General features: G+C 44.3%; 1 protein-coding gene across 3 annotated transcripts in view; it reads right to left on the reverse strand.

The window, feature by feature from the left end:
- Window positions 1–26,029, reverse strand: part of TMTC4 (transmembrane O-mannosyltransferase targeting cadherins 4) — a 62,335-nt gene that overhangs the window by 23,957 nt on the left and 12,349 nt on the right. For all 3 annotated transcript variants that reach the window (XM_060129127.1, XM_060129126.1, XM_060129128.1), the window contains 4 exons: window positions 22,414–22,501; window positions 4,181–4,278; window positions 1,021–1,113; window positions 627–791 (listed from right to left, as the gene is read on the reverse strand). In XM_060129127.1, the coding sequence (XP_059985110.1) occupies window positions 627–791; window positions 1,021–1,113; window positions 4,181–4,278; window positions 22,414–22,501 (444 nt within the window). The remainder of the gene's footprint in view (window positions 1–626; window positions 792–1,020; window positions 1,114–4,180; window positions 4,279–22,413; window positions 22,502–26,029) is intronic.

The raw sequence follows: 26,029 nt of genomic DNA on the forward strand, positions 1-26,029 counted from the left end.
TCTGTGACCCAGGAAATCTGAGGCCCAGGGGTCACCCATGTGCCGGACAACCTAAGTATAGGGTCCTACGGTCCTTGATTTCTGTCTCTGAAGGCACAGCTAAGATACCCTTGCCTTCAGAAAAAGCAAACCTTTACAAGAAAGTCTGGACACCATAGACTTTTAAAGAGACCACAGGGGGTGGTCAGGGCTACATGCTTCCATTGCAGGGGGCACGGGTTTGATCCCTGGTCCAGGAACTAAGATCCCACATGCTGCGAGGTGTGGCCAAAAAAAAAAGATACTGCCAATCTGGTTATATTTTATCTTAACCCCGCCATGTCAGTTTCCTTTATAACCAAAGTGATGGGGTTAGGGGACAATTTAAGGAGGCTGGCAAGAAACCTGACATTTTCTAAACCACTCCTCTTTAATTTTGTTTAGAAAGGAAATACGAAGGGTTTATACCTTCTCAATGCCCTAATAAAAACCTGGTTTCATCCTAGAACATCCTTGGTGAGAGGAAACACACGTGGAAGTGTTCTGCTTATGGGAGCTTCTGTGGGTGCAGGGGAGGGAGGGAGGGGAGAGCTGGGAATCTGGTGGGCAAAGAAGAGGACCCATCGGAGGGCAGACTCAGGACTCACCCTGACCAGCATGCTACTGGCGAAGGAGGCAGGGTTGTCGACTTCGGTGAAGGTCGGAGGGCCGGTGCCCATGATCTTCCAGCGCACGTAGAGCACCCCTGTTCCCCCCAAGGCCAGGAGACTCATTCTGAAGAGGAGGCCCTCAGTCCTGAGCATGCCAGTGTTCTGAAAGGACACCGCAAGACCCCTGACGTCTCAGAGTTTTCAGATAAAAGTGTGGCCATGACAGGTACAAAGGTGCAGCAGTTCTGGCTGAACCGCACTGACACCGTGCTTTAAAGGGCTGGCTATTTTAGAATTCAAAGTCGCAAGAAATACTTTGAAAATGGCATTTTAAATCCGCTGGTACTTGACATTTTCCGCATCTGGGCTGGAGACAAAAGCAGATACTCACCTCTAATGATCGGTCCTTATGTAGTACCTTCTGGACCAGTTCCAGAACATTTAATTTGCCTATCACCAAGATGTCAAAGACGGCATTCAGACCCTAAGAGAGCAAAGCAAGGAATCAGGGATGGGGCAGCCTAACTCTGATTAGATAACAATTATCCGTCACAATTTTATTGCTGAATCTAGACAAGAAATGTCCTGGATTAGATCATCACAGATTACCTCTTTAGCTCTAAAAACAAAACCGAAAAATCTTACTGTTCCTATGAAATGAGCTCATGTATTATATCAAATTTATTATCTAGTAAATAAAAGTACTATAAGATGCAGGAGAGCTAGACCTTTGGGGTTCCCAGGAGAAGCTCTGCAGAGGCCCCCTCTTCCATTTTTTTCTTTACTATACAAGTCCCTTAGTTGTAAGAGCCAACACCTGTGCAGTGGTCACGTCTAAGAAGATAAAGGCAGTCATCAACCTTGAAAATCCAGCCAAGTAAGTAATTACACTTCAGGAACCCCAGGTGCTGCCTGATTTGGGCAAATGCCACGGAAGAGAGGGAGCAGAACGTAGAGTCTCCGGTGGGGCTCCGGAGACCTCTCAGGTTCACACTCCTGGCTGTCCGCTAGATCTCCCTTCCTGCCGGGCACACAGCCAGCCCTGCAGGAAAGCATGGTCACGTGACTGAGTTCCAGCCTATGGGATGTGGGCAGAAGTGATAACGTGCCATCTTGGAGGTTTGGACATAGACTGGGGCGCCCCGCCCCCCTCGGTTTCCTGTCCAGCTGTGGCAGAGATGATGGAGCTATTCAGAGTGACACTGGAGACCACACCCTGAAGACGGCAGAGCCTCGGCCAGCCTGACCCGCCTGTGTGGAGGACAGCCACCGCTGCCCACAACTTTTAGGGGGGTGACAAATAACTCCAATTATGTGGAGCCACTGGCCCTTGGGAGTGTGATACTGCAGCTCCATTGCTGCTAACAGCTTCCAGTAGCATCACGATAGCTCCTTTCTAGCAGGTGATGGCTGCTCTTGAAGCTATGACACCTACGGTCACAGGCTGAAGGCTCATCTGGCCTTGGACTCTACTCTCTACCCTGCAGTGGACTTCCTACAAACGGGGCCACTGCAAGCCACGTCATGTGGCCGAACTCCCTGCCGGAAGCAGGTAAAGTGGTCAGAACAGACACTGCATAGACGGTTCAAGCTGCCCCTCAATGACGGGGCTCTTTTTAGTATGGGGCTTCGTGGCAAAGAAGATCCTAAATCATCAGAAGCCGGTGGTAATTTGTGGTTTTCAGAGCAAGGGTGGCTTCCCTACTTAACCCCCTCCCATAAATGCTGGGAGCCATTAATTATCCAATGCACAGGCCAGTGCTGGGTTAATCACTTCACAGAATCCTGATTTGATGCACCCATTAGATGAATGATTTTAGTGGGTCACAGAGGGCCATTTCTGCCTGGGTCTGAACCATTTTCTAGAAAGCAAAAGCTCCCTGTTGAGCTGTGCTGTCTTCTTATACCATTTGTTTTTCTGCCTGGGAGCTATAGGACAGTCACCCAGGGATGACGGGGTCATGTCGTCACGAGGACTGAGCCTAACACGAGTTTGGCACTCCCTCCTCCTTCCCGTGGAAATTCATCACTGAAGTGTCCACATTCTAGTCAGATTTTTTTGAAACCTGCTCAATTTCACCGTATCTTTATTCATGTAAATTCAACCTAATTTTGTATTGCTTCTCAAACACTGATGGACGTAGGAGTCACCTGGGGGCCTTGTTTTTTTTTTTTTGCGGTACGTGGGCCTCTCACTGCTGTGGTCTCTCCCGTTGCGGAGCACAGGCTCCGGACGCACAGGCCCAGCGGCCATGGCTCACGGGCCCAGCCGCTCCGCGGCATGTGGGATCTTCCCGGACCGGGGCACGAACCCGTGTCTCCTGCACTGGCAGGCGGACTCTCAACCACTGTGCCACCAGGGAAGCCCTGGGGGCCTTGTTAAGGGGAGATTCTGGCTCAGCAGGCCTGGGGTGGGGTCTGAGATCATAAGTTTCTAACACCCTCCCAGACTCTACTGGTCCTCAAAACCCACACTTTGAGACAAGCATGGGTTTACAGCGGTGTTTCTCGCAGGTTGATTTTGTCCTCCTCCTCCCGCCAGGGTGTGTCTGGCAATGTCTGGAGACATTTTAGGTTGTCACAACTGAGGGTGGGTGTCCTTCTGGCATCTAGTGCGTAGAGACCAGGAACATATCCTATGATACACGGGACACACCCCAAAGAAAGAGTGATTCATCCCCAAATACCAGTGCTGCCAAGGTTGAGAAACACTGGTTTAGAGCAAACTTTTAAAAAATAACTCATGAAGTTCAAGTATCTTTGCACAGTAATTCTATGCCATTTCCTAGCTGGCTAACCTTAATCCTACAGACCAAGCCCAATAAAACCACTGATCTTTGCCTCGGCTGGTGTCAAACCCCAAAGAGCTCGGACCTCTCTTTCTTTCCCACAGCTTCCGATACGAGCCCCCCCCCCCACATCTCTGTTTTCCATTTCTCTACGTCCGCGCACATCCCTAATGTCTCAGCTTCCCTGTAATAATGTAAGGTGGGAAAACTGGCTAGAATGGAGAAAAAGGAGAGTGCATTTCCATGCCTCTCTCTTTTTGGGGCTTCAACTTAGATCGGACATAGGAGGTGCATGCCTGGACCCTTCAGAGCCCTCTCCTCTCCTCTCTGATGTTTCCGGTGAAGCTGGGTATAACATAACGCACATCAATGCACGTTTGGAGCAGAGGTGGGGTCAGAACACTGCTGTATTTAGAACACTGCTGTATTTAGGACTGCCGACATGAGAGCACCCCAGAAAAGCCACAGCAGTCTTGTTTCTCTTTTCCCTAGGACCTCTCCAAGAGGGCTAATCACCGCTCTTCAGGAACTGTCCCCACTCTGTGTTCACCAGTTCTGATGAGAGGCAACTGAGACAGTCAATTCCCATGCAAACCGCCAGGGGCATGACAGCACAGGTAATTAATTGGTCCAGAATGGTGTAGGACTGAAGGCCGGTAACGGGGTGCAGTAGAGGTCACAGGGGCAGGGCAGCCCAAAATGTCCTTACGGGAGGGAAAGGGGGTGTAGGGAGACAGGCCCCGATGGTACCTCGGGTCTTACCAGCACAGTGATCCCTTGCTCTTTGCACAGCATGGCCACTGCTCCCAGAACGATACTTAGCAACACCCAGAACGTGGACTGCGTCCCCTCCTTGTTAGCTGCCAATCAGGAGAAATGACAAATACAGAAGTCATGCGACATAGCTCAGTCTTGTTAACACCTGGAACTAAAATTCTAAGCATGCACCTTCAATAGCCACAATTTAAAAACAGTTTGGTCTTCGGACAGCATTTCTCTGTGGGTGAGTGTGTTAGACCCACACTTCTGGTTAGACAGCACCCTCTACATGGCACACACATCTCCTTCTCAAGGGGACCCCAGCAGGTGCACAGAGCCTTTGGGAGGCACTGTAATGCAGCCCTGGCCACAAAGACATCTCAAGGCAGAGTCCCCAGGGGGCAAGTTCCTTCTTCCCACCTGGCCAGTCACCTAACAGGCCATTCTGACAGGGCGTGCCAAGAACTCTCACTGGGGGTGAATGCACTGCATCTGGTTGCACAGGACCCAGCAGTCGCTGCTGCTGTTACAACAGGGGGCGACGGGAATCCCCAATCTGCTCTAAGAATCTCGACAACTCCCAGGGTTGGAGTCCAGCACTGCTCTGAGAGCGGCTACCCCTTCCGGGTGGAGTCTGGGCTCTCTAAACACCTGGTGGCTTAGGAACGTCTGCTCTGCTACCATCGTGGAATAGCTCTGAAGGATGCAGGATGCAGGACCAGTGAGGCCACATGCATGGACACTCAAGCAACAACAGGAAGTCAAAGCATCACCAGAAATGTGACCACTGTAGTAAGCAGCTTGGGTGGGGCTGAGCTCCAGTCATAACTGATGGTCCCTAAATGGCCTTCTGAGGAGGGAGGGTCTGCTATCCACTGGCGGGTGGCTGGTGGATGCAAGTTGGGGGCCAGAGCTGAACTGCTCAGGAGGAGAAGGGCACATGTGATGCTCCTCTCTGTTCCTTTGTGACACCCTCACCTCCTCATTGAGGTAGATGGTGAACAAACATTTAAAAAAGACCTAAGTTTAGCACCCCTACGTTCACAGCAGCACTATTCACAACAGCCAAGACATGGAAACAAGCTAAATGTCCATTGACAGATGAATGGATAAAGAAGATGTGGTATATATACACAATGTGTATACACAATATATACAGTATATTGAGTAATATACACAATATTACTCAGCCATAAAAAAGAAGGAAATAATGCCATTTGCAGCAACATGGATGGACCTAGAGATTATCATACTAAGTGAAGTAAGTCAGAAAGAGAAAGACATGGGACTTCCCTGGTGGCACAGTGGTTAAGAATCTGCCTGCCAATGCAGGGGACACGTGTTCGAGCCCTGGTCTGGGAAGATCCCACATGCCGTGGAGCAACTAAGCTCGTGCACCACAACTACTGAGCCTGTGCTCTAGAGCCCTGAGCCACAACTACTGAGCCCACGTGCCACAACTACTGAAGCCCACGTGCCTAGAGCCCGTGCTCCACAACAAGAGAAGCCGCCGCAGTGAGAAGCTCGAACAACGCAATGAAGAGTAGCCCCCACTCGCCGCAACTAGAGAAAAGCCCGCGTGCAGCAACGAAGACCCAACGTAGCCAGAAATAAATAAATAAATTTACAAAAAAAAAAAGAAAGAGAAAGACAAACACCATATGTTATCACCTATATATGGAATTTAAAATATGACACAAATGAACCTATCTATGAAACAGAAACAGAATCATGGACATAGAGAACAGACTGGTGGTTGCCAAGGGAGAGGAGGTTGGGGGAGGGATGGAGGGGGAGGTTGGGGTGAGCAGATGTAAGCTTTTATACATAGGATGGATAAACAACAAGGTCCTACTCTATAGCACAGGGAACTATATTCAATGTCCTGTGATAAACCATAATGGAAAATATTAAAAAGGAATGTACATATATGTATAACTGAATCACTTTGCTGTACAGCAGAAATCAACACAACATTGTAAATCAACTATACTTCAATTTAAAAAATTAATTTAAAAAATAAGATAAAAATTTAAACCACACCTAAGTTTGAGGTAGGGCAAAGTGAACCTGCTTGGAGGAGGTGCCCATCAATCTTGGGTCACCTCTGCTTAAAACCGGAACTCCAGGTCTAAATTCCAGCTCTGCCGTTTACCAAGTAGCCTTGAGCGAGTTACTTTTACTAACCGTCTCAGTGACTTCATCAATAAAATGGGGGCAACATTACCTATGTATCCCCTACTTGAGAGAGAAAAAAATATATAGAAGTACCTGGCCACTTGTGTTAAAAGTTACATAACTATGCCTGTAAATGCAAAACATATCTCTGGAGAACACACGTGAAACTAACTACAGTAGTTTCTGAACAGTTTTAAGAAGAAAAATTCAGGTAGGAGAGGGAGGAAGTCTTACTTTCACTGGGTAATGTTTCATACTGTCTAAATTTTCTTAACTATGTGCATGTATTAAAAACCATACTAAAAACTACACATTAAAAAAAATCACTTGGTATAGTGCCGGGACCCCAGAAAGCATTCAGTGTTTGTTGCACATTAATCAGCAAAACCACCCCAGGTTTGAGGGAGAGGGTCTTTCAATGAGGCTTTGATGCAAGGGGGTGGCTGATCTGTCACCTTGTCACCAAAATGTGCCAAGCTTGTTATTCAGTGAAAAGATGCACCTTGGTTCTCATTAAACTGCTTGAGCAAGAAACCAACAATTAAGGGGTGTGTGTGTGTGATGCAGATCCTGAGTGAAGTGAATATGTAAGAATCATCAGCAAAACCCCAGGATGAAAGTCCTGGGCTCCCTGTCCTGAAACAGCTGTGGGGTCTGGGTTGGGAAGTGCTGCTAGCCTTGAACTTTCTACGTGTGGGTGGAGACTCCTCTCAACATATCGAGGGTCTGCAACCAGCCGAGCCCCCTGGACTCTCAACAAACTGTGAACAGGACTGAACCCCACGCTGCTAAGGGCCCAGTAGGCTGGCGGGGAAAGTGTCCTAGTCACAAACAGGCTATGATGGCTGGAGAGATTCGCAAGTCTAGCAAAAGGACACAAAGGCCAACATTTTCTAACCCTTTCAGCTTTTCTTGGGACCCTCCGTATGTCAAATTTCCAAATTTAATGTACAAACAGGCAGAATTAATAGAATACAGAAAAGTCTTATTTGGCTGTATAGTTGAGGCACCAGAAGGCTTTTCACCAGGCCAAATGATCAACAAACAAGAAAGCCTCACTGATTTGGAATCCACTGTCCCATAAAACACAACGAACACTCTTGCTGCAAGCCTTTCCAATCCTTCCTGCCGCTGACATGATAAAGGGGTCCCAGTGCTGAGAATGGCATTTAAGGCCTTGCTGCTGGGCGACACAGCCTCTCTCCGGGTTCCCTCGGTCTATATTCCAGGCACACAGGTCAACCTGCTCACTGGGCTTTGCACGTTCCACTCTCTTAGGCTAGAACGTTCCCGGCAGAATCCTGCCATCTTATTCAGCTGCCAAAGGTCACTTAGGCTGTGCGACCCACTCCCACTCTCTTGGGCAGCCTCCCTTCCCAATTCACTGGGCTTTATTCACAGTTAGAACAACAGCAAGTGGTCCTACTGTGTGCACGCCTGACTGCCCAAGAGCAGGGTCTGTCTCACACACTCCGGTGCCCCTAACTGACCCCCTAGATTAAGTTAGGCCCAGCATAGCACCTAAACTGCCCTCAGCACAATCAATCCCTACATTCTTCTCACACTTTATTGCAAATGCTTGATTTTTCTGTATTTTCCCCAGATGGGGCTTCTCACCCTTGGCACTGCTGACATTTGGGTGGGTAAATTCTCTGCATCGTAGGATGTTTAGAGCCTCCCTTGTTTCTACCCATGAGATGCCAGTAGCACTTCCAGCCCTCAGTGGTGACGAGCAAAAATGTCAGACTTTGCCAGATGTCCTGGGGGTGGGAGGGGATCACGCCCAGTTGAGACCATTGCACTAAACCTGTGCCACTCACTGCGTGTGGTCCATGGACCTACCCTGAGATCTTGTAAGGAAGGCAGACTCTCAGGCCCCACCCAGAACCTCGGACTCAGAAACTCCAGGGTGGAGCCCAGCTGTGAGCCTTTGAACCAGCCCCCCAGGTGATTCTGATGCTAAAGGTCAAGAAGCTTCACCCTAGATGGGAAGCTTGCTCACCGGTGCATCCCGGGCACCAGGCCTGGCTCTTTGGAGCAACTCCTCCAAGCTCCAGAATCCGCAGCACCTGATTATCTACCGGAAGGGGCAAGGAACTGACGAATCACAGAACCACAGTGTAGGAACAGCTGGAGCGCTCTGGGAGGTTGTGCCTATCATCTCCCTTGCAGTGACGGGAAGGCCGGAATCCCTTCCAAGACGTTTCCAGCCGGGGGCCATGGGGCCTTGACTTCAGGAACGTCAGTGATGGGTGTCACTTTCCATGACAGTTTCCATGACAGCCCATTTCGGTTTTAACGTTGGGTCGTGTAACACGCTTTCTTAGAGCGAGCCCACGCCAGCCTCCCCCCACCTCCTGCTGCCCTAGAGCAGTGCCTCTCCAATAGCCCAGGTGGCACAGTGCCTGCGAGCCAAGTTCTCTTTATCGCAAACCACTGTATATCGGAATATTTAGTTCCATCAAGCAAACTATGGATAATTTCACTTGTAGAAATTAATTACGTTTTATATGTAATACCAAGAGATCACAGTTACGAGCCACAACAACAGAGCCTTGTTACATTAGACATGACTGTGCTGGGGTGTTTACATATTTATTGGAATTTATTATTATTTTTGGCCCTGCCGCTTGGCATGTGGGATCTTAGCTCCCCGACCAGGGATCGAACCCGCACTCCCTGCATTGGAAGCGTGGAGTTTTAACCCCTGGACCGCCAGGGAAGTCCCAGGAATTTATTATTTTCTTTGGGTATTTGGTAGCAATCATGAGCAGACAAGTGCTCACAGACACCAAGGCTTTAAAAAAAAAAAAAAAAAAAAGGCCAAAATAACCCTAAAGCTATTAGTTAATTCTTTCTAGGATATGATTTAAAGAAAGGCCTCCCATGTTTTAGCAGGTGAGCACAAGGGTCCAGCTGGCAAAGCAAAGGTGATGACACTCACGACGCACCACACCAGAGCATGGGTACGCCCATGGCTTCTGCCATACGACAGTGATGGACGGAGGGTGACAGCGTAAGGCTTGTCCTCTCCATCCTGGCATACGTGTGTTCACTTAGCCCCTCCTCTGGTAACACGTCATCCTGAGTCTGCGTCCAACCACTTCCAGGATTTTCTCGTTATCAGCAGTTTATATGCAAATAGAACCCTTAAACGAACCCATTAATGACCATGGAGTCTCCTCTACAGGGTAAAAGACACCCCAACCCTAGCTCCTATGCCCCTACCGGCTCCACACCACCCTGCACGGGAGATGGTGTTGTAGGCTGACCTCAGCCATTTGTTTTCATGCCCACCAAGCATTAGGTTCAGTAGTTCACTAGAAACCAAATGGAGGGACTTCCCTGGTGGTCCAGTGGTTGGGACTCTGCGCTTCCACTGCAGGGAGCATGGGTTCGATCCCTGGTCGGGGAACTAAGATCCTGCAAGCTGCGCAGTGTGGCCAAAAAAAAAAAAAAAGCCAAATGGGCTTCTCCCTTCCTTGCCCCTTTACCTGGATTTGATTTTTTAAGCTTCTACTCCCACAATCTGTGTTTATACCTCTTAAGGAAACAAAATATGATTTCCCAATATAATGTTCCCTGTTCTTAACATTAAAAGCAAGGCCCTTGATTATTTTCTATTTCTTCCCAGAAAAACTGAATTAGCTTGTGTTTTACTTGACTGTAACAGGGATTAATTTCCCCCCCACGGACCAGTGGTTTTGGATAGGAAAAGAATTCCCAGTTCCTCCATTAAAACACCCAAAGGGGGCTTCCCTGGCGGCGCAGTGGTTGAGAGTCCGCCTGCCGATGCAGGGGACACGGGTTCGTGCCCCGGTCCGGGAAGATCCCACATGCCGCGGAGCAGCTGTGCCCGTGAGCCATGGCCACTGAGCCTGCGCGTCCGGAGCCTGTGCTCCGCAACGGGAGAGGCCACAACAGTGAGAGGCCCGCGTACCACAAAAAAAAAAAAAAAAAAAAAAAAAACACCCAAAGGACCGCTCTTGAAAGCACTGCATTAATGCAAAGTTAAATTACTACAGGGCTGTGGAAGTGATGGGCTCACGTTCCACTTGTCTGGAATTTAAAATGGATTTTTCCTCAGTTGGCTAAATCAGAGATTTCACTGAATACAGAAAAATAACATTAAAAAACCCACAAGCTTCAGGTTCATTGATAGCCTTCTCCCTAATCTCACCCCATAATTTCACCACACTTCTCAAATCCCAAATTTCTGTAAGGGACTCAGACTCCCTCCAACTCTCAAATCTTTATCACAGCTCTTCTGGGACAGCCCTAATCTTTACTTTTCTCTTATACTTCTGATTTTGTTCAAACATGTCCAGCGTGGAAACGTGCGAAAGATGAAGATGAGTCTTTGCTGAAGAAGTTTCTTCAGTTTCAGTGTTTATTAAATATGAGTGTCACTTCTCAACAGTGGCAATTTCAGGGACCAGTTGTAAACCCAGTGATGGCTTCACATTCAGAAAACCAAATTCTAGACCACCACTGTCCAAGAGGAGGCATGGCAGTTACTGAGCACCTGAAATGTACCTCTTACCTATTGAGATGTGTTGGAAGGGTCAAACACACACCTGATTTTGAAGACTCCGTATGAAAAAAAGAATGTTAAACATTTCATCACTTGTACACTGATTACATGCTGAAATTATAATATTTTTGATATATCGGGCTAAAAATGTATAGTTAAAATTCATCTAACCTGTTTCTTTTTATAATGTGGCCAGTAGAAATTTTGTTATGACCTGAATGGCTCACACTGTATTTCCTATTGCACAGCACCGTTTACACCATGTGCTGAGACCCAGCTCATATAAGAAATGATCTGCACAGCTGTGTTTGTGTTCCAAGTCTGCCTTTGAAAAACTCGGAAAATACGAAATTCGTTGCCTATTTAAATCCAATTATTTCTCCCCCAATCCCTACCAGACTAGCAGTTGATATGTTATCAGGAGTCATAAGACTAAGCATGCATATACACTTCAGTTTTCCCACCATCCAAACTAGAAAGCTGGGTAAAACTAATACAGTTGACTCGAACTGGAGATTCAGGGCCTGACACCTCGGTATAACTTCACAGTCAGCGCCCCACGTTCCTCGGTATCCGAGGTTCCACATCCGCGGATTCAACCAGCTTCCAGTCCTGTAGTACTGAAGTGCGTATTGAAAAAAATCCGCCTACAAGTGCACCCGTGCAGTTCACACCCATGTTGTTCAAGAGCTAACTGTAGTTTTAAACTATTTCGTATAAATCAAAGGGGTCCTCTTTACAAATGTGTTGTATATAGGTGCATGATAAACCAAGGCCAACCTACACAGCATTGATAAAGTGTTTCTAGTACTGGGGGCAATCAAGAAAGGCCTCATAAAAATTAATCAACTGGGAAAGTGGTCCTGAGTTTGGGGACAGCCCAGCCTAGCGGCCTTCTGGTAATAAAGCCTCCTCTAGCACAGTTTCACCCATGTAATTCCCCAATTTAAGATTTTCTTTGAGTATTAATTTGTCAAGGTGACTAACGCTAATAATTGCCAATATATACAGCTAATCTAGATAAATTTGGACTTGTGTTTTTGTATGTTTTTACTTAATAACTAATGCAAGCTACTCTTTTATTTCCAACTTTGAGCATTTTAATAAGGCAACTGAAACAGATAACAGGAGGCTACCTTGCATACAGTTGGCACTCAGTAAATATTTGTTGAGTCAATGGTTTCATTTATTTCCATGTCTATTAGAAGCCTTACTATATTTTGAAGGCAATTATGAGATGGTATTTAATACCAAAAAGTTATTAATTTGTTAATGTGAACAAATACAGCCAGAAGTCAAGTCTTTTCACTTTTAATTTAGTCTTTGAACCCCCTCACAAGGGAAGAATCTCCATCATGTAAGAGACTCTTTTTCAAAATAAATCATTATTTTTAAAATTTATTTATTTTACTTTAATTTTTTTGGCCGCACCGTGCAGCTTGTGGGAACTTAGTTCCCTGACCAGGGATTGAACCCGGGCCCTCGGCAGTGAGTGTGTGGAGTCCTAACCACTGGACCGCCAGGGCATTCCCTAAAATAAATTATTTTTTAAAAATTACATAAGTAATATTAAAAATGCATAAGAGAAACTGATTATTTTAGTTTTAAATTTAGAATTAACTGTTAAAAACAGTAAAAATAAATGTCCTGAGGCAGATATCGCCTCCAGTGCAGTTGCATTTATGAATTATTTTTATTCAAAAAAGTCTTTCCCAAACAGGGAATTCTAACTGGTGCATAGCTCTGTGTAAGCATCTCAGGTTCTGACAGAGTTCTCCATCTCATCTCCATCCAGTCTGCTAAATTTTAAGCACCAATGACCCAGGAGAGGAAATTTTTTTAAAAACCCTAAAAAGCTATTCTTACACCATGCAACATCTCTCATCACTTAAGAACACAACTAGGATAATTGTGCAGCATTCGCAAACATCAACACTTTATAATCCAGAACTTAATAAAGACTGGTTTAGAAAGTGTTTTCTTTGTTTCGGTATATGTCTCTGTTACCTGAGATAATCCAATCACTTAGGTAAAGGGAGGCAAAGGCTAATAGGCAGTGGGGATGGGGGTGGGGGAAGGAGCAAGGGGGGGGGCGGGAATAAAACACCCACATGCACTAACAGAAAGACACCCGTCAGTGCCAACACCCACAAGTGCCAACAGATGTGATCAATTTAATGAAGCACTGCGCCTCGGATTTGGCACTGCTTTCAAGTGGGAGGCTCTTCTTTCAGAAAAAAGCATCACATTGTAGGAGCTACCCTCTTCACCACTCGATGCCTGGCATCTCTGCTGCCTTAAAACTGGCACGGCGTGGTGTGTGTGTGTGGGAATCACTCCACCCTGACAGGTGGCCCCAACTCCCTCTGCCAGAGCGACACAATGAGCATCAGATTCTCGTTCCAAACGTGGGAGCCAACCCAGCAGTGCTTCCACCCGCAGAATGAGAGAAGTCAGACACCGCAGTCCTAAAATACAAGACCGTTTTGGGAGAATCGAGCAATGTACAAACCACGAAACATGAAAGAGAGAAAAGAGAACACACATGAATACTGATGTCACAATTCAGATGGCAACGACCCCAAATCTAAAAACAAGTGTCCTAGACTATGTGAGTTACACGATTGCCCAAATTTCTTTTAAGCTGTGTAATTCTAAGTCAAAGAAAAACATGTCTTGAATCACAGTGGAAAACAGGAGGAAATGAGACCCCAAGAATCAAGAGTTATCCTGTTTTAGCTGCCTGAACTATGGTAAGGAGAGCAACACAACAAAGTTTAAGAACTTAGAACAGAGATTTGAGACCTTGTGTTTCATAATAGTTTAGAATTTAAAATGTTTATTCTAGGTTTGTAGCAAATTCCTTCCCCTCTTGAAAAGATTCTCTCCTTCCCACTATAAATGAGACTGATGAAACTTCTCTTCTTCGTCCGAACTCCCATGAAACAATATTTTAAGGTATTAGTTTATAAAAGAAATTGTTTCTGGCTATTCAAGTTTATCGTGCAAAGAGATTACCTGTTTCCAATCCAAAATACGTACTAGGCTTTAACAGAGAGACAAATGTTGATAGGATGTCTTATCATTAGAATAATACTTTTTGTTTCGGGCATTCAGAAAAAATAACCAGTGCACCATCAACTTCATCTGACTTAGTGTTTTTCTTTCTTTATTTTTTTTAAAGAATAATTATCCTTTCTTTATAAGGATATTTTCTTATTTAAAAAAAGATTCTGTTCTAAAAGATCTTGCTTGGAGATATTCTATGTAAGCACCAAAAAAAAGAAAAAATAAAAAGAGGCCGACAGAAATGTTACATGAGATTTTTTTTCCCACTCTCTAAAAATGCTAGGATTCCAGAGGTTAGCACAGAATTGCTTGTTAATAAACTCAGGCAGTTAAAAATTGTCCAGAGCTTTATAATAAAGACACTGCATCTATAAAGAAAGCTAATGAGGTTATCAAAAAGAAATGTATCCTCTGAAAGAGTTTTCTAACTAGTTAAATTATTAATTTCAGAGCACTCAATTTTTTGTTCCCTTATAAAACATATTAAATCTATTCTTCTGTAAAAACCCTTTTCTTAAACTTCAATTTTATGAGCAATGAATGCTAGACCTTTCTTTGAATTTATGTTCAGATCCAAAAAGAACAAAGACCAGGTCACTTTAAACATAAGTTTAAACAATAAACAGTGTTTATTATTATTTGTATCCAATAAGTACCGGACTGAACTTCTACCACAAAAAAGTTTTGATTCTCAGCTGCACACTTACAAACATGTAGGCGACCCGAGTAGCTGGGGCGAGGACTCACTGCTACCATGACACGTGTTTGCCCTTGGCTTTTTGTACAATCCACACTGACGAGACAGCAGAAAATAAAGACGTGTGACTATTTCTTAGGGTATCTCAAAGTCCAAATGAAAATATATACACCTGAATGTTCATTAGTATCAAGGGTCCTGCTTTACTGCACTGAAGGAAATTTAATAGAGAGCAGATAAGATAAATTAGCATTTTAATACGGAACTACCATATGATCCAGCAATTCCACTTCTGGGTATTTACCCTAAGGATATGAAATCACTACTTCGAAAAGATATCTGGGGCTTCCCTGGTGGAGCAGTGGTTAAGAATCTGCCTGCCAATGCAGGGGACACGGGTTTGAGCCCTGGTCTGGGAAGATGCCACATGCCGTGGAGCAACTAAGCCCGTGCGCCACAACTACTGAGCCTGTGCTCTAGAGCCCACGAGCCCCAACTACTGAGCTCACATGCCACAACTACTGAAGCCCGTGCACCTAGAGCCCGTGCTCCACAACAAGAGAAGCCACCGCAATGAGAAGCCCGTGCACCGCAATGAAGAGTAGCCCCTGCTCACCACAACTAGAGAAAGTCCGCACGCAGCAACGAAGACCCAACGTAGCCAAAAACAAATAAATTAAATAAATTTAAAAAAAAAAGATATCTGGACCCCCATGTTCGTTGCAGCATTATTTACAACAGGCAAGACACAAAAACAATGTGTCTATAGACAGATGAATAAAGAAAATATGTACACACACACACACACACACACACACACACACAATGGAATAGTACTCAGCCATAAAAAGAAGGAAACCTTGCCATTTGCGACAACATGGGTAGACCTTGAGGGCATTATGCTAAGTGAGATAAGTTAATCAGAGAAAGACAAATACTGTATGATCTAACATATATGTGGAATCTTTAAAAAAAAAAAAAAAAAGGGAAGGGCTTCCCTGGTGGTGCAGTGGTTGAGAGTCCACCTGCCGATGCAGGGGACGTGGGTTCGTGCCCCGGTCCAGGAAGATCCCACATGCCACAGAGTGGGGGGCCATGGCCGCTGAGCCTGCGCATCCGGAGCCTGTGCTCCGCAACGGGAGAGGCCACAGCAGTGAGAGGCCCGCGTACCAGAAAAAAAAAAAAAAACCCACAAAACTGAACTCAGATACAGAGAACAGATGGGGGAGCAATGTGAAATGGGTGAAAACGGTCAAAAGGTACAAACTTCCAGTAACACGATAAATAATGAGTCCTGGGGATGTAATGTACAGCATGGTGACTATATAGTTAATAACACTGTATTGTACATATGAAAGATGCTAAGAGAGTAGATCTTAAAAGTTCTCATCAGAAGACAAAAAATTCTGTAACTACGGGTGGTGATGGATGTTAGCTAGACTTACTGTGGTGATCATTTCACAATATGTACATATATCAAATCATTATGTTTTACACCTAAAACTAATACAATATTATGTCAATTATATCTTCATAAAAAAGAAAAAATAATAAAATGTACATTCCATGGCAAACAAACAAAAAAAGAAATCGGCAGTCCCAAGGTTACAGTCATCAATTCTGCATAAATGCACTAAGAAAAGAAGGGGATACTTATTGAGTGCTTGCTCTGAGGTGGTCCCAGGGAGGAAAAGAGAACAGGGAAGAAAGGAGAACCAGCGCACTCTTCTCCTTTAGCACTCTGAATAACGGACACTTCCTTTCAATCAAAATACACTGAGCTCTAAGCCCTTCTAGGGCAAAAACTATGTCTCTGACACAGGGCCTGGTACAGGATGCCCTTGAAGTTTGATTAATCATTGGTAAACGAATGAATGACCCAAACTGATAAGCCTCTATGTGATTCTAGAACAGAATCAGAATCAGTGTCTTATCATGAATGGGTAGGGATATTACTGCTTCTTCTCTGTAAAGGTATTATTAGTTTTGAAGCCCTTGCTCAGCTTAAAAAAGGACTCTCAGCCCCCATATTTATGAAGTTGAACATTAGCATGATGTTTAAGAATTATTCCAGAGAGTTGTTCTCTATAAAACAAGTAGTCTCTGTTCTAAGCCTGTTGAAAGAGGACGGAAAATCCCAAACACAGAAGAGTTGCTGAAAACACAGTGACTATCCACAGAGACCAGGAAAGGTGCTACCGGACTTTAGCAGTGGTTCCAGGGTATTGAGACAAAGGGGGATTTCGGAGTTAGGGAGAAGAGGGAGGAGGCTGGCAGAGCGGAGGGGCTGTTCGGTGCTGCCCGGCCGAGCGGAACAAGGCGGACAGGGCTGGGCATCAGGTCCCAGTGTCCTGCCCTGCTCTGCTGTCCTGAGGTTACAGCAGGTGGGGCTCAGGGCACAGGACCTTGTCGGGAGGGGTCAGAGAAGTGCTTGAGGTGTGGGACACAGGGTTTCCCCAAAACTGGCTAGTAACTGAATGTAAGTCTCTCTCTCTCAAGAATCAGGCATATGACCCAGCAATTCCACTCCTGGGCATATATCCAGAGAAAACCATAATTCGAAAAGATACATGCACCCCAATGTTCACTGCAGCACTATTTACAATAGGCAGGACATGGAAGCAACTTAAATGTCCATTAATAGAGGAATGGATAAAGAAGATGTGGTACATATATACAATGGAATATTACTCAGCCATGAAAAAGAAGGAACTAATGCCATTTGCAGCAACATGGATGGACCTGGAGACTGTCATACTGAGTGAAGTAAGTCAGACAGAGAAAGACAAATACCAAATGATATCACTTATATGTGGAGTCTAAAAAAAGGGTGCAGATGAACTTATCTACAAAACAGAAATAAAGTTACGGATGTAGAAAATAAACTTATGATTAGCAGGGGGTAAGGGGGGAGGGATAAATTGGAAGAACTGGGATCAACATATAAACACTACTAAATATAAAATAGCTAACTAATAAGGACCTACTGTGTAGCACAGGAAACTCTACTCAGTACTCTGTAATGGCCTATGTGGGAAAAGAATCAAAAGAAGAGTGGATAGATGTATATGCATAACTGATTCACTTTGCTGTATGCCTGACACTAATACAACACTGTAAATCGACTATACCCTAATTAAAAAAAAAAAAAAAAAAAGAATCAGGTCACTCTGTGCCTCAAGACCAGCAACGAACTTGGGAGATAGAAATCAACCGTTCCCTTGATAGTCTGTGATGTGGAAACTGAGTGGGCACTGGAAATAACAGTGAAAACCAACTCAAACGCTAGAGAGTGCAGTTGAGGGATGGCTGTTCTCCTCCATCAACTTTAAACTCCCAAGAAAGAATGATTATGATCTGCAACTCAAAGCCTGCGTGGGCAGGTGGACACAGTCAGAGGACAGAGAAGACACAAAAGTCCACCGCCAATAATAACTTTCTGGGGCAAGACACTGAGGTCTGGCTGTGTGCAGACAGGTAACCTCCTGTAGCTTTGCGTTTTCCAAAGACTAAACAAGCTGCGGGTGACAGCAAAGGGCGGTACCAGTCTGGAGGTGGGTCCCTTGGTCCCACTTTAATTGACTCTTTCCTTTTCCTAAAGGGGGTTCAAGTGCATGGGAAGGTGGGACAGCCTGTAAACAAGAGGTCAACGGAGATGCTTCTTCAAAGCCTTCCTAATCGATCTATTCATCTTCTTACTGTTCCAAGTAACTCAACCAAATGAAAATCTGTTCATATTCTTAAAGGCTTTCCACAGAAGCCATGCCTACCATGGCCACAGGTGTGCAAACATTAAGTATTTCCAGGTGAGCTTTCTCGAAAACATTTACGTACTTAACATTAAAGGCCTATAACAATCTCTTTACAAAATCTCTTTTCAATTTAAAAGTAAGCATGCTCTAAATGTTAAAAGAATGCTACCAGACCAAAAAAGAAAGGTTATATCACTACTAAGAGGTAATATACTAGAGTTCCATTAGTACTAAAATATACTTTACCAATTTCTCATGAATCAAAGTATTAACTGAAAAAACATCATATATTAAGCACTTTTTCCTTTGGTATCAGTTTCCAAAGGCCTTATTTTAAAAATCTATCTTTTGTGTGGATGGCTCTTGGAAATAATTTTATAATTTACAAACGAATGAAAAAGAGACACATAGTTCAGAATATGTACATTTGTGTATTGGAACACAGAAAAGGTTAGCAAAAGGATCCAGGGAAAGAATATAACATTTCTGTAGTTTTTCGCCATCCTGTGAGGACACTCCATTAAAGGAGGCTAATAAATGCATCAGTTCACTCGCTAGAAGAATTTTTAGTCTTCTGATAATTTTCCCATAATTTCAATAAGAGCAACCTTTAGAAGTAGTGAGAAATTTTATTACATCTCCTAAATGATGTGTGTTTGAACGTTGAATCTATCAACATTTAGTACGTTCTTCAAAAAGCTCTTTTGATTTCTTTGAAATCCATTCAGAATAAGGGAGTAGTTACTTTAAGGGAAGATACGTTAAAATTAATAAAATGAGGGCTTCCCTGGTGGCACAGTGGTTAAGAGTCCGCCTGCGGATGCAGGGGACACGGGTTCGTGCCCCGGTCCGGGAAGATCCCACATGCCGCGGAGCGGCTGGGCCCGTGAACCATGGCCACTGAGCCTGTGTGTCTGGAGCCTGTGCTCCGCAACGGGAGAGGCCACAACAGTGAGAGGCCCGCGTACCGCAAAAAAAAAATAAAATAAAAATAAATAAATAAATAAAATGATACTGCACCAAACTTTTGAGATGTCTAGGAGAAAAGCCAACAGACTTAATTTTTAATTTTCTTCAAGAAAAATACTACTGATAAGTTGTTATCCTACCTAACTGCAAATTCAGATTTAACTGCCATCTTAAGAACACAATATAACAATACAAATACATAAAATGCAAAAAAAAAACCCATAACAATGCAAACAATACCACTGTTTGTAATGAATACAAGGGTGAGAAGTAAATGAAGCTGCCCCCTCTCCCATAACGGCTGGGGCTGGTGTCATTCCCCATCTCCCACCCCCAGATCCCTGGGGGCTGTGTGGCTCTTGGGAGTTTTACAATCATCACAGGTGGGGAGATGCCAAGCCCAGAAGAGCTGGACATGCCTTATTGCTAAGTTAACTTTCAGTCTCGGGAAGGAAAGCTACCCCCACTGTTTTCTGTTCTTGAAGCTGTTCTATTTAGCTGTCCCCAAACTCTGCCATAACAGAAAAATGATGAGTCACAGGAAAAAGTGGTGGTATGATAAAATAATAATAATAAGAGAGGATGGGGAGCGGGTGGGTATGACCCAGTCCTGAGTGAGCATGGAGGTGTGGGCCCATTGGAGTCAGCCTTGCACTGTGTCTTAGTAGAGTCGCAGGTTTGAGGGAACTGGTACTTTGAGATATACAACCTGGGCCCTGTGTTCAGCTGTCCAGGACAGGATGGAGGAGGGGCCCTTCCCAATCTACCCTTGGACACTATGGATAGTTTCATACAGATGTTCTAGGTATATAACTATGAATACCTAGAACATCAAAACAGGATAGCCTGTCCTAGAAGAGTTTGCAGTCCTGCCTAAGTCTTTTTGTAGAAAAAACATAAAGGGTTAAAAGTTATCTACTGCTCTTTTTAAAAAACACCTTTTGTAAAGAACAAAAAACATATATAAGTAGAGATGCTGATATAGGAACTCATGTCTCCATCACTCGGCTTCAACATTGACTCCTGAGCAGTCGGGCTTCAACTAAATGCCAACATGCTTCCTGCTTCCTCTCAGATTATTTTGAGACAAATCCCAGACTTTATATACCATTTCATCCATAAATATTTCAGCATGTGTCTCTACAAGAAAGGGATTGTTTTTAACACATATGTTCGAGGCACTATTACACCTAACATTTTAACAATTCGTTAACAGAATTGAATGGACCTCCTGTTTATTTTTAATGATTGTTTTGACAGGCTTGCCTCGCTGGTCCCTTGAGTACAGGGAAGCAGAAGAACACAATGTAGTTGACGCTGGCTTTGAAGTGAGTTTAAGACTCAAAGGTGAACCCAGTTCTGCCATAAATAGCTGTGTGATACTGGGTAAGTTACATGAACTCTGAGTCTTACATCTGAAAAACAGGGAAAGTAAGTCAACCTATCTTAAAGACTGTAACATAATTAAATGAGAAAAGTACACACACACACACACACACACACGCACACACGCACACACACACACATGTGCCAGTAGATAGTCAATAAATGGCAACTATTATATTAACAGCAAACATCTGCCTTCCTAAGTAAAAATACTTCCTGCTGGGAACTCCCTATTACTCTTCACTAAAAAACCTTTTGGAACCACTAGGATGGTGACAGTTACCTGTCTGTCATGTCCCAGGGGTTGGCAAACTTTGCAAAGGACAGGGCAGTAAGTACTTTAGGCTCTACAGGCCAGGAGGTCTCTGCTGAAACTCCTAACTGTGCAAAAACAAATGGATGTGCCTATGTTCCAATAAAACTTCATATATAGACACTGAAATGTGAATTTCATGTACCTTTTAACATGTCACCAAACACTATTCTTGTGGGATTTTTACCCCCAATCATTTAAAACCAGAAAAAGTCATTGTCAGCTTGGGGGCTGGATTTGGCTCATGGGCCCCTGTTTACCAACCCTGAGTGACCCCACTTCACCAGCCCCAGCAGACACAAAATCCTGAAGTAGTGGTCTGCCCTTCCTTAGGAATAAGACATCAATTTACCGGAGGAATCCAAGTACAAGCATTAGTACATGAACAATAACATTAAGGCCTGGCAGGGGACTGAACCTAAGCTTTTAGAAATACTGTGGAAGAGACTCAAGGAAACCCAGGTACATCAGTGTCCGTTGAAACGGCCCTGCTTGAGCATTCCATAGGGATCACCCCTCTCACTTTCCCTTTTCTTCCCCTCTTCCCCCCAAATATAAATTGACTGTGATATATAAAGAGAGTTCTACAGTCAGGAACTGACTTTATAACAGAAGTTGAATGCATAACACCGTTGCTGGGGCCAGCATGTATAAATGCTATGTAAGCTGAATGTACTGTATCCAATTTCCATCACAAAGCAATCTGGAAGGTATGATCTGACTTGGAGGGAATCAGAACCCAGATGAGTAGAGCTATACAGGGATTCTCCTAGAACTCTATCAGTGCACGGCTGCACTGCTACTAATAACCAGGCAATTCCCCCTCTCCCCTCCACACACACACAACTGGTCATTTCAACTCTGTTGTTTCCAACAACGACTTTCTCTGTAAGTATCAATGATGCAACAATGATAAAATAAGAACCTCACAATCCAGGTGCATATTCATGCCTACACATTTTACCAGTTTTCAAGGTTTTTCGCCAACAGGTTTAAAAAAAAAATCATAAGTTTTTCCCCCTCCCCCTTCAATTTTGCTGGAAAGAAAAACCACAAAAATCAATCACAACCGCTTCAGCACCAAGAGCAGAAGCTCTGGGTTACAGTACCCAACAAGGTGCTCCCTGAATACTGTGAACATCGAAGCACAAGCCTTTGTATTATTAAAAAAGCAATGGAGTTACAGACATCACTAAAAAGGGCTGACATCTTTGACCCACATTCCTTCAAAGCGATAAACTTATATAAACCGACATTTTCCCATCTGTTAGAACACTGCTCAGCAGGACAGAAACACGAAGAAGATGCAAAATTAAGAAGGCAAAATGTCATGCTTACTTTCTCTAAGTGCTTTACAGTAGCCAAGGAAAGATAACAGAAAAAACAGGGCAGCCAGGAGGTCTGCACAGCCGACAACAGCAGCAACCTTAAAAGAAGGGGCAGAAGAAAAGATGTATGTAAAAAACATTTCAACAAAACTTTGGAAATACAAAAGCAATTCCTTAGAAATAGAAAACGAAAACCTTATCAGACTTGGCCATCTATTAAAACAATCCCTGCAACTGTGACGCTTCCCTGTGGTCTGATCTGACAACAGATTTTCTTTTCATTTTTGGTCTAGGACTTGGGTCAGCCGCTTCCACAGGAAGGCTGGGTTGGCTCGAACCCAGGGAGGGTTCTTTTGTGGGCCACACGCAGCCAGCGATGCCCACGGGCAGTGAAAGCCCGTCACTCAGCACGCTGCGCCCACAGCTCCAGAGGCCTCTGCTCTAATCAGGTCCCCACGGCGAATTTTCAACTGGAAAATGGTATCAGCTCAAAGGGCATGATATTTAAAAAAGAAACCTTGATTGGAAACATGAAGGAAAGGTGAGAAGTCCATATTACAAGTCATCAGGCAAAGAGAATAAGACACAGGGATAACGTTCAAAGCTGCTTCTGCCATCTTTTCCTCCCTTCAGACCAAAACCAATGAAGTGGGTTAACCTGGAAAGCAGAACGCTTCAAAAGTGGTTGATGAGTAAGATGAAAAAAGGAATGCAATTTCTACCATTTCTTCCCCACCCCCCATTTTCTACATCTGACGACTGCCCTTCCCTTCTCCACCTTAGTGACAATGAAGCAATATAAAATCTGTGCTTCATTTCTTTGAAGCTGATTATTCCAATAATTGCTTTCCAGATTTTCATGGCAACGAAAGACCCAGAATTCCACTCATGAGTATTGGTCTAGTTTACATGGCATTCTTGATTAACTAGCACCTGGATGGGACATACGTCAAACCTTTCACTGTGATTCTCTAGGTATCGCTTTAATGGCTGGGAAGTTCATCTTTTCTTAAAGTGAGATATATGATAAGTCAGACACAGAGTAAAGACTATCCTACAAATGGAGATGGGAGAGTATACAATGAATATGAAAATTACTATATTTACATATGATTCCCAGGTGCGTCTACAAGCAATAGCTAAAAGGAATGCCTTTTAGGAGCAGTTTCCTGCTACGCTGGTTAGATACGATGGTCTGAGGCAATCATCCATTCCGATGGTGAACTGCTGACGGAGGGGCACGTGGCAGCCCAGGGTGTCACACAATCACTAAGAAGATTGACAGCTGAGTCCAACCTGTGAATGCCACGCACATGAAACAACCTCCCGGGAAGGAAGCTAAGGACAAACAAAGGTTCAACAGATCTGGGCCAAGTATGCCAGCATGCCAGAGGGTTAAATGGTACAATCACTTCATGAAGGCAGTGAATATGTAATAAGACTTCTGGAATCCTCTGGCCTATAACTCACTCACTCAGAGACACAGTGAAATCGGGGATGCAGCGAGACCCAACACAGAGCCGGGCACACAGTGGGTGCTGGGTCACTGTCCGTTGCTGCGTGAATCCCAAAGATGCTTCTGTAAACACTGGGAGGTGCGGGGGTGGGGGGCGGAGGGGGGGCAGAAAGCAGCAGACAGAGGACACAGCAGCTCAGGGTGAAGCAGGTACGCGCTCTGCAGCTCCGGGGTGAGTGATGGAGGGGGCGCCTGGTGCTCTGGGCCTCCCATCAGGACCAGAGATGGGTGGGAGCTGTGGCTCTCTACAGGGCCTGAGGATGGCGGGGAATCCCAAAGCCTTTCAGAGGATAAAGTGAGCAAAGCCAACCCAGAGAAGTGTATCCAAAAAGGTCCTTAGAGCAAGGGAGTCGAGGAAGCAGGGGCTGGGGGATATGGAGGGTCAGGGAACAAGGTTTCTTGAACTGAGTGAGGGGGAGGGAAGTGGTTTGGATAAACACCAGGAATAGGGGCCCAAAAGGCCAGCCTAAACCACTTGTTATCTGAGTGGCTGAGGTACATTAAAGACTCTCACTAACTTATATAATATTGTAAATCAACTAAACCTCAAAAAAAAAAAAAGACTCCCACTAAAATGAACTTTGAACATCATAAACTCATTTTAAAGCAAACAGTCTGCCTTTGGTTCACTGAAGATACTCCCAAGTCTTAAGCGATGTACGTCACATCGTCTGACATGAAGAAAACAAGTTTTAAAAAGTATGGCAAGTGTTTCAGAGTAAAGAGTATTTAGTCCTTCAATGAATTTTTGGCATAGTAATTCAAGAGAGATTTCATAGAAAAAAAATTTTAAAGGCTACCCAAGGAGGCACTGAGTTTAACTGTTTGGGGAATGGGCATGGGTACGGAGAGATTTTATTTTTCTTTTCGGGTATTTGCGTATGTCTTTTCAGGCAAAGTTATTTACAAAGGCTATTTTTTTTTCTTACAAATAACCTGAAGCACTCACATCAGAGTTTTCTAGAGAAGTCACTGCAACTCCCCCAATCCATACAGCAGGAGGTGGTGGCGTTTCCCCACAGGGAACAATTTGCACGGGGGCCATGGAAGGAATGAGGGGAAGGGGAAAGGGGGAATGTTTCACCATCCAATTCCTTCAGTGTTAAACTCTGGGTTTATTGGATGGGCAGGGTTATTAAGAAGACCCAAGCTTCCCTCTTTGATACCTGAATTCAAGCAATTTGAAATTTTCACCAATGCTTGGTGGAAAAGGAAAACCTACAATAACACTGGTGTCCTCAGGGAACTCCCTGGGGCCTCCATCCTGGTCTCTAAAGACAAGAGGCAAGGAAACCCCCTCTCTTAGCTCTTCTCCGTCCCTTGGTGATCCAACCCACAGCCCAGAGCACAGGGTGCTTCCTCAGTACTGGTCCAGAAAGCTCTGAGGAACTCTCCTTCCAGGGTTTCCTTGGGTGGGCCTGGTTTTTGCTCACTGTTAAAGTGGGTTAAATGTAGAGTGGGAAGTAACAGCGGGGTATAGAGAGGATGAAAACAGAATACCGACTATTTGCCAAAACGAGGAAAGGTGAACATACAAATGATCTGTTTTAGAAATGCTATTTTTCCATGACCCGTAACTTTTTCTTACAATTTGAGTTTGAATGGCTTTCATGGAAAGGAGGGAAAGGAGAGATGAAGACATTTTTCAAATATTCTCTTCTCTCCTATAGCTGGACCTCCCTTGGGTTAACATGTTCCCACATTGCATTTAGCTGGTGTGTGTGTGTGTGTGTGTGTGTGCGCGCGTGCGTGTGCGTGTTTGTACACATCCAGTTATACTTGTCGGCATTTCAAATTTTTCTATAAACTAACTTCTCATATTTAAAAGCAGAATTTTAGAAACATTTCTTTGGTTAACAATTCAAGTATTTCATTTTGCTTTTTAAGATTACACAAAATTAGACAAGGACCAAAACAGTATATCAGTATTTTTGCCAGAAATTCCCTTATTTCTGATAAATGTGCACAACACTATTATTTAGACCATAAAGAGAACTTGCATGGAAACAAATTCTAATTTGATCACAAATCTATCTATCTATCTATCTATCTATTGGTATTTATCATACCATAGTTCCCAATCCCTTAAGTCCTCTGAATTTGCCGAAGT

The sequence above is a fragment of the Lagenorhynchus albirostris genome, chromosome 18 (assembly GCF_949774975.1).
Source record: "Lagenorhynchus albirostris chromosome 18, mLagAlb1.1, whole genome shotgun sequence".
In the NCBI taxonomy this organism is placed as follows: Eukaryota; Metazoa; Chordata; class Mammalia; order Artiodactyla; family Delphinidae; genus Lagenorhynchus; species Lagenorhynchus albirostris.